This window comes from Myotis nattereri (genome assembly GCF_964212035.1).
Source record: "Myotis nattereri genome assembly, chromosome: 8".
Lineage (NCBI taxonomy): Eukaryota > Metazoa > Chordata > Mammalia > Chiroptera > Vespertilionidae > Myotis > Myotis nattereri.
In genome coordinates, this window is record NC_138083.1 from 58,783,093 (window position 1) to 58,800,710 (window position 17,618).

General features: G+C 39.3%; 1 protein-coding gene across 15 annotated transcripts in view; it reads right to left on the minus strand.

Moving 5' to 3' along the window:
- Positions 1–17,618, minus strand: part of DLGAP1 (DLG associated protein 1) — a gene marked incomplete at its 5' end in the record, with an annotated part of 616,937 nt that overhangs the window by 163,695 nt on the left and 435,624 nt on the right. For 14 of the 15 annotated variants that reach the window (XM_081097407.1, XM_081097406.1, XM_081097403.1 and 11 more), the window contains one exon: positions 4,380–4,594. In XM_081097407.1, the coding sequence (XP_080953533.1) occupies positions 4,380–4,594 (215 nt within the window). Of the gene's footprint in view, positions 1–4,379; positions 4,595–12,965; positions 13,080–17,618 lie in introns of all 15 variants that reach the window. The other variant, XM_081097404.1, reaches the window with a different exon arrangement.

A 17,618-nucleotide genomic window follows, 5' to 3' on the forward strand; every position in this document is an offset into this window, starting at 1 on the left:
GAGACCATGTAGACAAGGGATAGCACCCGGGGAGTCACTGGCCAATGAGAAGCTGTGGCTGTAGCACGGCGTTGGGAGGCGTTCTGAGCCCCAGGGGGATGCTGCTCTGCTGCTCAGTGGGAAGGGTGCTGAGATCGGCTACTGCTGTCTGTCCCTGACCTGGTTGGGAGCCTTCTAGGTGGTGCCGTCCACACTTACAGCCCAAGCCTCTCATTTAATTGGGGTCGGGGCGCACAGAGACATTAATCCAGTTGCCCAAAGCCACAGAGCTATTTAGTATCTCACTAACTTATTATTATTTTTTTAAAAGTGTCATATCAGGGAGAGAATGAGATTAAGAGAATTAACGATTCTGAAAATGAAAAACTATCTGCCTCCAAGGCATTTAGGATTGAAAATAAGCCTTCCTGAAGCCTTTTGTTAGACGCTTTGTCAAAATTGTTAGGCACCCTGCTTGGTCTTCTCCAGAGCCAAGCACCTACAGAAGCCTGGGGGCCTTCTCGCCAATTTCAGAGGCGTTTGCAAGTCTGTGTCAGAGACTGTTTCTCCCAGGAGGTAAGTTTCCTTCACACTTGGATGAAGGGATAAATAAAGAAGAAGGAAGAGATTTTAAGGTGCTATTTGCCTTGGATTAATGGACATTTAAATTTAGCTTTAGAATCTTTTAAATGACAGCTCACAAATGTTATTTTAAAAAATTCTTCCTTTTCACAATATATTGAAAAAAGAAAAACCACCACAAAAATCTTATTCTAGATAAGATTTGGACATGGTTTTAACTAATCATGATAGCAGGCAGTAGTTTTAATTTTAGAATAAATGGTATTATCATAATAAATTTAAGGAAAAGAGTTCAGTCCTTTAACAGAACCAAGCTGGAACTCTGGCCCCCAGATCTCTCCCTTACTTGCCTGAGAATTGACTATTAAACATTCAGAAAGTATTTTTGAAAATAATAATATTCTTGGATGATATGTCATTTAGGTTTATTGTTAGCTAATAACGGAAAAGGAAGGCTAGTCTTGAGGGGAAGGGGTTTATTGCGGCCATGGAAGAAGAGAAGGGAGTGAAAGAAATAATGGTCCTCGGAGAGTAGCTATGGGAGTTTTACAGCCCAGAGGTGGAGTTCACTGCCTCAAGGCTGCCTCTGACTCTAGAATGTTCGGCTGACCTTTGGCCTTATGTATCTAAAAATGCAACAACATTAAGTAGCTGATGAAAACCATCCTCATAAGTAAACCCTCAAGATGCCTTTGGAAAATAGAAAAGGAAAAAGAAAAGAGAAAAACAATGTCAGAGAGTGTAGGAGTACCTTCTCTCCAACATTTCTGAGAAGATGGGAGTTGAAAACCTCAAACAAAATGTTGCCCCAATCTCACTTGGCTAATTTTAGTTATCTTGGTTCATGGCTATGAATCATCCCTAAAGCTGTGAATTGCTGAGGAGGAAGGAGGAAAAATTGACTTAAATGTCAGAGCAGTAGGAACAAAAATATAGTTTCTTTTTTGGAGAACTAGAATTCCAGAATATGGGGATCTTTTTTCTTCTGAGGAACTAAATGCTTCAAACTTCTAGAGAAGTAATTATCTCCAGTCAAAACATCGTCAAGGAATAAAAGACAGCATTAATTATGAGTGATGTCATATCCCAATTTTTGCCTTCAGAGTGTATTTCCTTTTTCTTCTCCTGTATCTCTATAAGTCCTATTAAACTAGAAATCACTAGTAATCATATGTATTTGAGTATGATGGAAGCTTAATATGCAGACTGTAATGAGAGATGGCGCTCCTAAAGCAGGTGAGGAAGAAATGGATGGAGATAAATATAACTAGGAGAAATAAGTCTGGGGAATGGGAGGGTAGCATAGAAATGAAAGACATATTAGAATGGTCAGATGCTATCTTGCCTGCTAACGAATAGGCAATCCAGAAAAGGTATTTCCATTTAAGAGGTGCCCCCTAGTAAAATGGCTATTGTTTTGAGTTTCTACAGGTTTAGAGGAAGGAAGTAGAAGTCACTGACTCTGCTCAATGACTAACTTCACTGTCTGAAGTGCTGACCCTCTCTACCATCAGCTTAGCCACTGTCTGTGTAGTGGTCTCTTTTTGCTCTTAAAGCTTGTGAGCAGTGAAAGAAATATATGCTAGTTGCATTAAAAAGAGCTATTATGTAGAAGACAAAATGAAAAAGAAAAACTTCCAATGGCTTGGGAGCTGATTTCTCACAGCTCCCAAGCTCTGAGGAGAGTAGCTACAAGGTATAATTGTGAACTTGATTTCTGCACATACCCCTGTCCCTGGCCTCCTCCGAGCACTCTCCTCACGTTCCTTATGGCTCTACTACTTTCTGTTCTCCTCATGCCTGGGTACCACTGTAAATAGCAGCAATCACTGCATTTCATCACCCAAGATGTATACTGTCATTCAGCTGATGTGACAAATGCATCCCTACAGGTAAACTAATGGGATAAAGGAGGTGGATGGGTCTCCGGAGGTTGGAGACTCCCACGACTTGGTTTTCATATTAGGAAACTGATATCTTGAAGGTCCAAGTGACTTTATTGCCCAAAGCTTTCCTTCTTTTGCATCTTTTGGAAGATGTCAATGCCATGACTACAACTATCTATTATTATCTCTAGTGGAGAGATACTTTAAAATCCATAGAAAATATTTGCCAGAAGGGTCCTTAGCTAGCCCCATTTCATACCACCTTGGACCACTGCCTTTATTACATATCCAGTTCTTTTCACACTGAGTATCTTTAATTTTATGAGCTTCTGTGAGCTGTGCCAGAGTACAATAAATACCTGTTTCTGGTTTTCATTTCTATAATTAATTTTTACCTCACGTGGCAGTATTTGTTATGGAGTGCACTGTGTTCCCCACATAGATATGTCCAAGTCCTAACTCCCAATACCTGTGAATGTGACCTTCCTTGGAAATATGGTCTTTGCAGTTTAATCAAGTTAAGATAAGGTCACTAAGGAGGGTTTCTAACCCAATGTCACTGGTGTCATAAGAAGACAGCCACATGGTGACAGAGGCAGAGATCAAAGTGCTGCAGCTACAAGCCAAGGAATGCCAAGGGCAACAGGCGAAGAACAGAAGCCTGGAAGAGGCCAGGAAAGATTGTCCTCTACAAGTTTTAGGAGTGAGGCTATGCTGACCTTGACTCCAAACTTCTAGTTTTCAGAACTGTGAGATAATAAACTCTTATAGTTTCAAGGTCGTAGTATGGCACGCCCGGGAAATGAATACATGCAGAAATAAAGGCAGAGAGGAGGGCACCTGGAAGCCAAAGGAAAGGAAGAAGAGCTTCCTTTCTTGGGATGGTTTACTCATGTCATTGGCTCTAAGTTTTTTTTATTGAAATGATCCATAGTGGTTTCACATGCTCCATTGAAAAATTATTGATGAGGGGACTCTCCCTGTCCACTTCCTTAAAATATAATGTAACTTGCTATTTAAATAAATTTCCACCATGGAATGGTTGGTTGTTTTTGAATGTTGTAGGTCATAATCTAGTTTATTTTCCTTTGGGAAAATTTATGTTTTATTTATTATGTCTTTTAATATCTTATTTTGTAGTATATATAAATGCACAAATAGCAGTATGTATTTCCTCAAAACATGTAATCAAAGGCACTTAAGAAACACAAATTTATCCGTAATATATTATTTAGGTCCAAATGATGAGCTACATGATGCTGTGTTCCAAGCTCGGATTTACTTCTGTAAATCAAATTAAAAATTAAAATTTCAATTTCAGTAGTTTATTTTGTAAAGCTCTTCTCTGTTTACAAGGGGCACATGTGGAGGTAAATATTACTTATATCATATTTTTCAAAACAAAAAAACATTTTAAGGTCTTACAAAATATATTGAGTGACCAAATTTAAAAATGTATATCAAGAACCTTCACATATCACCCAATTTTAAAACATGACCACATTCTAGAAGCTTCTCCAATATAATCTGATCTATTATATTACTCAATTATCTGAACAGTTGAAGGGTCTTGTAAGGAAGAGATTTCTCATAGATTTAGTGGTTAAACAAATGTCCAAGAGTTGGGGTACATGGATCTTCTCAATAACCAGAAATCTTAATTTCTTTCAGAAGCCAGTCTGGATTATATCAAACTCTTCATCTTGAAGATTGGGGATTCAGCTTATGTCCATGCATAGTACACCTGAATGCCCTTGTCTTTGAAAGCAAGTCAAACCCAATGTCAAAATCAATAGACCAGTCAAGGTATCACAATGCTCCATGGATAGAATGTTTTCTGTCCCATTTATTCTAGGCATCACACAATCTGATCCTAGGTAATAATATTAGAAGGAGGTGGACTACCAGACGTATAGTGTTAGAAACACTTACTTGAGTGTGGTGAGTTCTGTAAGGGATGGCTGAGTAGCCTTGAGATAGCTTTCTCTTCGTGCAGCAACTTTGGGAGACGGCTTGGGGCTTGTGTCCGAGTCACCACTGTCTTCATCTCCCATGGCTTTGATATAGCTGCCACTCCGCATTCTTCGGCATGGAATTTCATCATCTTTACCTCGAGGGGTATACCCTGTCCATTCATCTTGAGGAACCTATTCAGATATAAAAGAGATGATTCATTTTTTAATAAAACCCTACATTTTTCTTTTCTTTCCTTTTTTGGGGGCTCTGACCCAAAAACTTCAGAAGTTAACTTTTCAATAATGGCATTTTACTATAACTGGTTTGAAAATAATTTGAATACATGGAAATCCATGTCTGAATCTTTAAAACAACTTGTGTATTAGGAAAAATGAAAATCATTGGCTCAGATTTACTTATACCTCTCAGTTTTCATGTTGAGAATAATTGAGTCAGGCATAAGAATACCATTGGAAAGGAGATCGGTTTTATTAGAGTTTTTCAATTATTTGTTTTCAACTGACATTTAAAATTTAAAAAAGGTTTTTTTCGACATCTTCCTTGAACCCCTCAACTCTACTATCTCATATCCGATCTTTCTTCTTCCTCAACCAGTGATCTATACCAGCGGCACTGACTTCCCAATCACCTGTTCTTTCTGAACCCTCTTAATTTGGATTCAGCCTCCAAATTAAGGGTTACCAATGACCTCCTCATGAAAGCTAGTGGCATTTTCTTACTTTAAATTATTCTTGCTCTACACACACACACACACACACACACACACACACTCACACACACACACACTACCACCACCACCACCATCACCACCACCACCACCTCTTAAAGCAGCGGTTCTCAACCTGTGGGTCGCGACCCCTTTGGCAGTCGAACGACCCTTTCACAGGGGTCGCCTAAGACCATCCTGCATATCAGATACTTACATTACGACTCATAACTTTAGCAACATTACAGTTATGAAGTAGCAACGAAAATAATTTTATGGTTGGGTCACAACATGGGGAACTGTATTTAAAGGGCCAGAAGGTTGAGAACCACTGTCTTAAAGAGTTTCTCTACTCACCTGGGATAGCTATTACTGTACTTATCTGAATTGTTCTTTTCTTCTTGCTTTGCTGGGTCCTATTCTAGTCCCTAATTGTGGGTACCACACAAGATAATGTTCTCAGCACATTCCACAGCCATTCCCTCTGAGTTCAGCAGAGCACTACACTACAATATAGAGAGCTTCTTTATGACTTTTCTTCGCTTGCTCTTAGATTTTCCACTTCAACATGGACTCAACTTAGGTTCTCATTCTTCCTCCACTTGGTAAAAGACACGAATAATTACCACTCTTTATACACATTAAGAAGTAACAGCCTACAGCACACAGGGCTTAATTTAAAAACAAGGGGAGTCTGGTTCTTGCCCTCAACATGTTTACAGGAGATGAGAAGACAAAGCATAAATAAATTTGAGAACCGTTCCAAATCAACATGTTAAAAAGTTTAAGGTATGGTGCCATAAATGGAAACTGGCCCAAATTGCAATGCGAAGTTAAAAAGGTATTTAATATTTTGATGCTAAACATTTACTGATTATCCATTAGATAATACAGTGTTTTATTACTAACATTTAACTATGCTAAGCAATTTGTTTATAGGGTCTTATTTCATTAATACAACAACTCTGTGCATTTTTCAGCATTTCTCGGGTGAGAAGCAGGAGCTCAGTTAGCTTAAGAAATTTGCCAAAGAACATATAGCTACTAAATGGCAGCACTGGGGTCTAAAGCATTTTGTTTAACACAACAGATCAGAATTTATTTACTCCCAACATATGATACATACAGGCATTACACATAGATTTCTAAATGTTATACAGGTTCTAAGAAGTGAGAATAGATGTTCCACTTCTTTCTCCCTTAAGTTATGAATTTGACTATATAATTTGAAAGCTAATGTCTAGAAACATCAGATTAAAGAGTTACTACTATTCATGGATCTGAAAACAGTTGTTTATAAGTTCTAATCCTGAAAAGTACTAAAAAAGTATGATTAAGTTTCACTGTGCAGCTTGTTTATTTTATTAAACAAATTCTTAAATCATGTTTCCATACGCAGGCACTGTTCTAAATGTTTTATAAATGTTCACCCATTGGATCCACACAGCTGAAGGGTAGTATTACTATTATCCCCATTTTACAAATGATGAAACTGAGGTTATGTAACTGACTCAAAGTCCCGGCCACGAAGGGCAGGGTTCCAGCTCACAGATCCAGGGCCTTGCACTTGATCACTGTTTGATGCTGTCTCTCTAGGCTACAATCAGTAGTTCTTAGGGAACCGAACACTTATGGTCCCAGGGCACCTTTGTAATCCATCACATCTGATGCATTTGCCATTTATCACTTATGGTAGTAACAGTGTAGAGTTTTTACTTTTTTAGCTAAAAAGCATCAGTGTCACTATAGCAACAGGGGACATTTCTTAGGGAAATTATAAATGCTGAGAACAGTCTTGTTTTTCCCTTCAATTGGCAGATGACTCACTGCAAAGATATGATCATGTTCAGAACCTCATTGTTGACTTAGTAGTTAAATTTAATAATTAAGTTAGTACAGCTGAGGGTCATAGATGTGCCCACGACATTGCCATTTCTCAGTACTGATGCGCAGTTTGTCAGAGACTAATGACATATTAGCTTATATCACTTATGAAACAAAACATGGAAAATTTCTGAGTAGGTGTTTTCTCCAAAATCAGTTTGTGGCCGAAACTTAGACTTGGCCTAGAAACAGGCTGTGATTATTAAGAAGGGAATCAGCTGGTTAGTATTTAATCTGTATATCTTTAAATTAAACATCATTTTCAAATGACTGCTTCTAAAATGTTGTATGTAAGTGACTTACATTGGGATGGAATTTAAAAATTAATGTTATTTATACACTTAAAGATAGCCTAGAACAAGATTACATATAAAAATGCAGAAATCAGTTCTAGGAAAAATGTAAAAAAACCCACAAAAACCAAAAATCAAGACCTTGGAGAAGAAAAATACTGTTGCTAAAGTTTAAGGGCCAGCAAAATTGTTATAATTGCACCATAGTTTTTATTCCGAGTCTCTTACATTCTAGGGTAAAAGGGAAGACAGTGGTTGGGTACATAGTTTTCAAAGAAAGCATACAAATTTGTGAGGTGTTTAGAGCATGAAATATTATCCCCTTTTTGATTGAAAAGAAAGGAAACTCATAGTTACAGCTACTATTGTGATCTATTCAAAGGTTGCTATGTCTTTCTGCTTCAGTTGCACAGGGAAAAATGATTTAGGGAAATAAAAAAATTTAACCTTGCAACTGCCTGTGAAAGCCTTTATTATTACTAGTCCTAGCAGTTTAAAGAAATGAAAGTCGGTAAGAGAAGGAAGCTGGAGCAGATAGAAAAGCAGCCTGGTCAGTTGTTCTGCTTGTCTGCCCCAGTTTAGGAGGTGGTTGGATCCAACAAAACCCGCTAATAACATATATGTAATAACGGCTAAGTTTAACAGTAGTTATGGGTTAGAGAAACAGAGGATCATTAGCTTTTTTATGTATATGTTTAAGTATTAAAATACCAATGGAGAGTTTTATTTTTTATAAAATGAAATGAAGATTAGTATGGATTTTTCTATTTTGATTATAGCCAGTCTATAACTTAAACCACTAGTCATCATTCAGAAGTACAGAAGACCTACCTCTGACCAAGGAATGGCCACCATCAGTGCTATCATTCTCTTATTACAGGATGAGGATGTTTTATTAACTGAAATAGAGTTATGGGCACTGAGTGATAGCCATTCAAATGACGGCGACAATCTATTCAGACACAGAGAAAAGAAAAATTAAGCAGGACATAATGAGGCATGCTTACATTTCCTAAGTCTCCCTCCCTTTCTCTCCTTTGCCTCTCTCCCCCTTTTCATTTGCCCATGCACGTATTTTTTGCCCGTTTATTTTCTGGCCACTGTCTGCGTGCCAGGAAGATACAGCAGTGAACAGTACAAATGTTGATCCCATGTTATTGAGCTTACATTCTATAAGGAGAACAGGAAGAGACAGATAACAGACAAGTACACAATCATGAACAAGGTAATTTCTGAAACCATAAATGCCTTGAGGAGAGCTCGGGGAAGGAGTTCCAGGCAGAGGCATCAGCCGGGGAGAAACCTCTAGAGGAGGAATAAGCTTGGTGTAATAAAAGCCTAGGAAACAGGCCAGCTGGCCAGAACCCAGGGAGCAAGAAGGGGCAGCGCAGGTCTCACAGGTCCTCCGAAGCCCACCCTAAACTTCTCTTCAAGGCTTAATTCCCAAAGCTCCCACCAACTGCTCATGTCTACACTGATCTCCATTATGAAATCTGTGGCATAGATCATCTACATAAGGGTCAGTAAACTGTAGCTCCAGACTAACTCCAGCATGCCATTAATTAGTAAATAAAGTTTCATTGGCACATAGCCATGGCCCATTCATTATGTATTGACCATGGCTGGTTTTCAGGTACGGGGGCAGAGTTGTGTGGCCCAAACCAGATCCACATGTTCCATCTGAGTTCTTTGGCATTTGTATACACTACTTGTTTGTGTTTTTGTGTCATCTCTCCAAATACTCAGTAAACTCCCTGAACTTGGGGGGGGGGCAGTACTGCTGAAGGGTCAGTGTGTGGGCTCTGCAGTTAGACTGCCCAGGTTTGAATTCTCGCTGGGCCAATAACAGGGCACTTTCATGGTCAAGTTAACTAAGTCCTCTATGCCTCAATTTCCTGGTTCGTTCTCCACTCCATAGAGCCATTTGTGGATTACATGAGGTAATGCCACAGGCACACAGGAAGTGCTCCTACTATGGCTGGTGTTATGGGAGTTGTGCATGACTCCCAGCACACAGCATGGCACCGAGCATACAGATGCTCCTGGATGATGGATGACATTGGCTTTCCAAGAGGTCTGATGCCATGTTCAAGTTTCTCTGGTAATGGAGGGGCAGAAATAATTGAAATATAGTAATCAGAAACTTAAACTCCTAATGTATTGTCTAGTCCCATCATTTTTAAGGGAAAGTCCCCATCAGGAAGTAGTGCACAGCTCTTTGCCCTGGGACTCATCTCCATCTTGCTGGACTAAGGGGGAACCTGCTTCCTTGGGCCACTTATCTTGCTTGGCTTCCAGGTGATCAGATCTCAAATGCTTTCTTCTGGTTCACAAATTAGAAACCTTGGGAAGAAGAAACCTCCAGGGGAACTATTTTGGTATTTGTATTTTTTAGAAACCTAGAGCCTATGCCTTCCATAGGTATGAAGACCGTCAAGGCCAACTGCTGGGGCACAGAGACTCTGGGCTCCATGACAGTTCTACTCTGGGCAGCTCTTAGTCTCAGAGGTCAGGGAGGGAGAGGTTGGAAAAAGTAAAGGGGGCAACTTCTTGCTGTTTATCCTGCTCTTTCTAGGGCCCAATACAGTGCCAGAAACAGACCACGTGACACTGAATGAATTCCAACACCAGCTTTGCTTTCACTCACTGCATTTGACCTTGGATAAGTCACTTCATCTCTTGGACTCAGTCTTTCAATCTGTAAAATGGGGATGATAACAGATGTTTAATGAATATGGATAATGTGTGTGAAAATAGTTGTTAACTTCAAAGCACCATACAAATCTGAGAATGAAGATTAGAAATCTGTCTCTTCATGTCTACTGTTAAGTATGGTCAGCTGTACCATCTTGTGAGTTAAAAAGCAGTGACATTTTAACTGACAAACTTCTAATCATTAAAGTAGATATTCTAGCATGAGAATATAAATGCAAATAGAATATATATGTAGCCCTATGTAAAAATAGAAAAATTGCACAATATAAAATTATAAATATTATAAATATAAACATTTCATCTATATATCTATCTTCTATAGTAAACATTTGTTCTCCCAACTTGGCCCACAGGCACAAAAATGTATTTATCTTTCTTCTAAGACCTTTGGAAGTGGACTGTCCTCTGGAGCAGCCATATTCCTCCCACCTCCTCCCAAGGCTTCCCCAAACTCAGTTGAATCAGGATCACACTAGTTCTAGGAGACCTGTGAGCCTAAGCTATAAGCTAGGAGACCTGGAGGTCCTTAAAATATATTTCCCATAGGGAACCTTAAAAGATGATATAATTCAAGGCAATATCTTCTATCTGAATGCTTCAAAGACTTTGCTGATTTTTTTGGGGGGTGGTGGTGGTCCTATTGCCACTCACTTAATAAAGTTTTCATTTAGATAGACAAAGTACTTTTACCCTTCTTTAGCTTTCCTCTAAGCGCCAAATACATTTTACTGACTCCAATGCAAACCCCACAATAATTTTTATACCACTAAGAAAGAAATGAATGTCACCAACTAATTTCTGATATACCATAGGTTGTATGATACATTCCAATATCAAAGATGCTAAAATGTTGCTCTGGCTGGTGTGGCTCAGTTGGTTGGAGCATCATCCTGTACACCAAAAGGTGGTGGGTTCAATTCCCGGTCAGGGCACATACCAAGTTTCAGGTTTTTTTTCTCTCTCTCAAATCAATTTTTTAGAAAAGATGCTAAAATGTTAAAAAAGGACATTAGAATCAATTAAACACCCCTTTAAACAATATGTGCAAAAATAAGAACAAGAAATGGACATATTCTGGGACAGTAATTATAAACTTCATGTTCTTAGTGACAAAATTAATAGTAATAATTAGCATTAATCTATAGCATGCTTTTGAAAAAACATTAAGTATAAATGCAACATAATGTTTCATGATTCTTTTAACTACCTTGAGAGATAAGAAGAGTAAGTGTTATAATTTCAGCTTGTCAAGTAAAGAAAGTGAGGTCCAGAGAGGTTAGTAGTTAGTCCAAGTGGCACTGTGCCCAAGCTGGGTCTGATGTACACATTCCAGGGATTTCTCACCCATATTCATTTCTTAGCTATCTTGTAATAACTATTATTTTACGGTCATCTAAAGAACACATTTCAGATAAGAAAACAACTTTTTAGTGTTTAAAGGTCTTTCTGGAGGAAAAAAACAATAAAATAAATAAGAATTACATGCTTTGAAATAAAAACTTATGAGAAATACTATTTCAGACACCGGAAGGCTTGCCTTGAAAAGGCCCTTTCAAAGCACACGTGGTTTGAGTCCGCTTTGGCTGGGCTGCAGGCATAAAGTGTAACTGAATGTAGACAGAGTCAGACATTCTGTGCCGATGATGGTCTGAGAGACGGTGGCTGGGGGATGAGCCATGTGTGAGTGACTTCTGGAGACTGGATTATCTCAGGATGGGAAGTTGGATGGTGAGGTCTGGAGTAATGAAAATGCGTGAGATTTTGGGAAATCTGAGAGCCACAAAAGGAATGAAGACACTTAGAACGCCGGGACAGCTGGAATGGAACATACGTCCTGACAAATACCAGGGAGGCCAGTGCAATTCTGTGAGCAGCTCTGCAGTGTAGGGAATTGGGAGGAAAACTGATCACCCTAAGACTTGGGGGGGGGCATTTAAAGCAAAGTTCTAGTTCATCAGGAATCACAGAGGCTGAGAGCAAGGACTCAGACATTTGATTGACTAAATAGAAATAAAGGCAATATAGCAGGGAAGAGCAGTGACTGAAATGGTGAAAGTCAGTTATAGGTTGATATTGGCAAGACTACCCCTCAGCAGCTGTTGATTTCTCCCCAAGCATAGATTATATCAATGAAAGCAACCAGATACATGAAGGTGCTTGGCGATGGCCAAGGGGAGTCAACCTACCAGGCCTTTCCTGAACTTGGGGAAGGGTAGCTCTGAGAAGGGAAAACTGTATTTATGAAAGGAGAGGCAGGGACCTGATGTTTATGGAATAAAATGACATTTATGGAATAATCTCAAAGGGCTGGAACTGGTACTTATGTCACTTTATTTTCATCCTTTCAGCAGCCCTATGAAATAGGCATTACTGCTGTAAAAATGAGACTCAAAAAAGCTAAAATGACTTGCCCCAGGTCATAATAATGAGTAGGAGTCCGCATTTGCCAGCCACAAAGTTTTAAGTAATATTACCCTGCGTCTGATGAATGTATGTTGACTGAGTGAAGAAAAAATAAACTAAAAAAAAGGAGTGCACCACTCACCTGCACTGTTTTTTAAAATAAAATTCAATTAATAAAATAAGCACACGTATGATCTTGCCACTTTCTAGCACCGATAAAGAGGGTTTAAAATAATAAATGTTTATAATAATTATGAAGTAAAACAGCGTTTGCCATGTCACTGTTTTGTGGCATACTTATTGAAGGTCTTATCAGTTACTGCTCAAACACAAATGGACAGTTTTGGGGGGAATCAGAAAACTTACAGGAGAGCCACGCCTTTCAAGGGTGGCTTTGGGGCCTCCACGCACCCCTGGTTTTTCAGAATTTTTTAGAGCCTTCGCCCCAGATTCAGTTCCTGCCTACCACTTTTCTCAGAAATGGCTTTAATGCACGGGCCTTCTAAGCACTTTTAGTGAGCTCTCAGATTCCCTACTCACTCGGCTCCTTTGCATCTTCTTTGCAGCTGGGAGAACTGCTTTTCTGCTCCACACAGCTTTCAACTTGACAATTGCGACTTGGCAAAAATGTCCCTGCAGCCTTTTTAGCTTACTCTTCTCATAGCAAAAGCAGAAAAAAAAAAAAAGCAAGAATAGGAAAGTTACAATTACGCAACGTGCAGATTGGTGTTTTCCGATCAGATTTCCCTGGAAACCGCCCTTTCTAACTCCCCTTGAAGTCTGAAGCTGGTGTAAACCTTAAATTGCATGAAAATGACCTTTTAAGGACAAGAGCAAATACCCACCTCTTTTAAAATAAGACATATGCCCTTTGCCACATCTCCCTCCAAACAATATTTTTAAATGCTACTTAACAGAACTTTGTAAATAGTGCTCTGCAATGGTCATTTGTTCACTCTGATCCTATGGAATGACTCACCCACCGACATTATAGGTATCTTTGAGGTATCCAGAACCATAGTAGGTGCTAGGTAAATACTTAAGCATTTTATAAAACAGTCTCAAAGAGGTTTATACGTTTTAAGCAGATTAGGCAATTCTGGGGGATGGATGAAGAAAAAGAGTAAAAACGGTTTCAAAGCAAGTCACGCTGAGTTGAGTACTAAACTTGAGTCCCTATGAATTACCTACTGCGTTTGTAGTTTGTTCTTAGAAATCCTCTTCCCTGGTGGTAACTCCGTTCCTTAGGAGTTGACTGTATGTGTGTGAAGTGCATGGACGCCACTGAGAAATGGCACTGCAGGTGCAATGCAGAGGAGCAAGGCATGTGACCCTCAGAAGGGGGGGGAATCCATGGGCCTTTGGGGCTGTAGAAAATGCTCCTGAGGTGAGGCTGACATCAAAGGGGGCGCTCTTGTTGGGAAGATGTCCTTGTGATACCACATCAAGAAACAGTAACTAAGATACTACACTCCGGTATCATGTGGGGACAGGGTGGAAAGTGAATTTTATTCATCACCCACCAGGTATTTTGATTGTAGTGGGCCTCTGTGGGTTGTGCTATCCCACACCCACTTCTGGCTCTTGTAGTCACATCCCCGTGATTTTGCTTTGGGGGAACTTTTTTCCCCACCACTGAAGGTCCAGGTATTTCAGGGGTAACACAGGAGTTGGGCTCAGCCAGTCAGCACATTGTATCCCCAGCTCCACTGCTCTGAGCCTGTGATCTAAGCCTGTTCAATCAGCAAGTGCCTCTGGACCTCGGAATGCTGGGACAAAGATATTTTCTCTCACTTTGTGTATCAGTAGGGTTGCTGGTAGCCATGTATAATCCCTAATACACAAACATTATCTCACAGAATACCAAAACCCTATGTTGTTATTAATTCCATTGCAAAGGTGAGAACATTGAGATTCAGTGCTATAAATAATTTACACCAAATCTTACAGCTAGTAAAACCATAGAATTGAAAGGCAGGGTTGTCTCACTCAAATTTCTGTGCTCTTTTCCTTATACCAGGTTGCTGTCTATAAGTTTCAAAATTTAATAACAATGATTTTTCACTAAACATAAAACTCAAGAGTGAGGTTGCTGGGACATACAATGCTATATAGTATTTTGAAACTTGTAACAAGTAATGAAGGTTAGATGCTTGGAAGAACCAAAAGACTTAAAAAAATGTCTACACAACACCCATCACCCAGCAGTCACAGTTGGCTATGAGTTTTAGTGAAATATCAGGAAGAACACAACAACCCTAAAAGATTACAAGATAAAAACAACAGAGGCTTAGGTCTATGGTGAATATCTTATACTTTTTTTTTTTTTACTGACTACATAGGAGATATGTTAATTTAGAGCCCCTTCTTAGTTTTTAATGAAGCTGTTCATTTTTAACACGCCTTTCTGGCATTTTAGAGGCCTGTCTGTTGGCGTGCAGTGGCTAAGTGTTTTTCCATTATAGTAGTCACCAGTGTGGTGTCTGTCTACCACATTCTCTGAGGCACATTCCCCGAGGCAAACTAGAATTCTGTGTCTGGTGTTCAGAAGCACAGATGTGGTAGAAGGTTAGTGATCTTCCTCCTGGGGTCAATGGAGACCCAGATGTAGAAATATCATTCACAAAACTAAACTTCAGTGTCGGCCAAAATCTTACAACTCTCTCCGCAGGAGTGAGACCCCACTACTTGTCAAATGCTTATGAGTAGGAATCATTTCCCTTAGAGCATAAAGTCTGATAACCTTATAATGAACAAATGGTACAGCTAGTTTACAGTCTATAAAATATCATGCCAGCATCTGCAGTATTTATAATTAATACAAAAATTATGAATTTTAAAATAAATTTCAGCAAAAATTTTCCTTTAGTTTCTCTATCATTGCTTGATTTTGGGATGCTAAGTTTCTCAAATGAGGCTATACATTATTACTATAAATTCAGTGGCTCATTACCTTAGCTATTTGGCATCTATAAGGAAAAAGATAACATATTTAAGAAGAGATACAACTCAACATTTCCTGCTTTTCATCATCACTGCTCTATCTTGGTGCTACTTGGGCTTTTAGTCCAAGTTACATTCACAATTTCTAAAAGGATACTACATTCAAATGGGCCAAAATAGAATCTATTCTTCATGAATCTTTGTCAATCTAATACAATAAAACCATTATCTTTCAAATTATGTGAATCTAGATCTTGATATCTGGGAAGAACTGAATCTAGTTAGGGTGTCCTTATGCACATGGGTCATACAAAATTCCATTTTAATAATACCATACTAGGAAGTTGTCTCTCGAGGATTTGTACTTTAAGCCTATATTCCAAACCACTGTTAGGCAGCATGATAAGTAGAACTAACAGGAGTTGTCATACCAGCATGTGCGGAGGGGAGTGTGATATACTCTAGAGCAGTGGTTCTCAACCTTCCTAATGCTGCGACCCTTTAATACAGCTCCTCATGTTGTGGTGACCCCTAACCATAAAATTATTTTCGTTGCTACTTCATAACTGTAATTTTGCTACTGTTATGAATCGTAATGTAAATATCTGATATGCAGGATGTATTTTCATTGTTACAAATTGAACATAATTAAAGCATAGTGATTAATCACAAAAACAATATGTAATTATTTATGTGTTTTCCGAAGGTCTTAGGCGACCCCTGTGCTTAGGTGAGCACGGAGTAATGACTGGTGTGGGGTCCAGATCACATGGGCCTTGCAGGCCATTGTAAGGACTGTGCCTCTTACTCAGGGTGAAATGGGAATAGAGCTGAGGTTTGATGAGAGACGTCACACATTCTAGTCTAAAAGGAGTACTTAGGTTGCTGAATTGAGAATGACTAGAGTAAGGGTGGAATTGGAGGGAAAGTTTGGAGGCTCAGGAGATAATCCAGACTAGAGTTGAGGGTGAGGAGTGTTGCTAGCATTGGGCCAAGAGAAGATAGGGCCAATACGTTTCTTAATGATGATCTGAACGTGGGTTTGAGAGAAAGAAAGGAGTCAAGGATAACTTTGAGGTTTCTGGTCTGATCAACAGGAAAGATTGCATTCCCGTTGGCTGAGATGAGGAGGCCTAAGGGAGGCTCAGCCTGGGGAACAAGGACTAGGAGTTCAGTTTGGGACATATTAACTTTGAGATGCCCAAGAGACATCTAAGTAGAGAAGTTGAATAGGGACCTGAATAGACAAGTCTGCGAGTTCAGGCAATCTGTGCTGGAAAAAAGAAATGAGGGCCTTCACATGGCATTCACAGCTCTGAGAATGAATGAGGTGACCTGAGAAATGAGTGTCGGAAGAAAGAGAACTGGCCCAAGAGCTGTGCCCATTTGGCATTGATCCAGCCTCAGAAGATGGCAGGTAAGAAGGAACCAGTTACCAGGCTGAGAAGGATCAACAAGGTGTGTTGCCCTAGAAACTGAGTGAGGAAAGCTTTTCAAGGAGGAAGGAGTAATACATTATCACAGTGATTTTCCCCAGGCCTTAATCTCACTGGGACATTAAATTAGCAACGTTGTTTTTATCCCTTAGTCATTAGTTGTTTTATACAAAGGGTTCTGCTGTTCATGAATTAGCTTTATCTTCCCAGCAAGATGCAAACTTCTTGAAATCAAGGCTTTTGTTTTCATCTTTCTCTCTCTCTCTAGAGTAATAGCTCTTAAACAGTTTTTGACTACATTTCACAGTAAGAAATACATCTTACTTTGGGAACCAGTATATGCACATATGCAACTGAAAGAAAGAAATGTTTAACCTCTCTGCATGCGTGCACTCTACCGTCTTTTCCATTTTCTCTATTATAATCTAATTAATTAAAAATAATGTTGTTCAGACCCAATGAATTGATTTTCACTAATCACTAATTGATTGCAACCATGGGTTTGAAAAGCACTGCTTCTAGAACATCCAACACAGAGCGCTGCCACATTCATTATTAATCAGAGACAACATTATTCATCTTCGTTTCTCCCATCGTGCCTTCTGTAAAGCAAATGCTTAATGTGCTCTTGTTAAATGAATAGCTTTGAGATCCTAAAGTAATACTTCTTCAACTGAGTTACCATTACTTTTACGACTGTATTTGTGTAGAAGAATATCTCTTAAGAGTGCTCTTATGTTCAGCCTGAGGACAGATGGGAGTGTCTTTCTGAATGGGTCCCTGTAGCCTAGAGTCAGAGAACACTCTGGCCAGA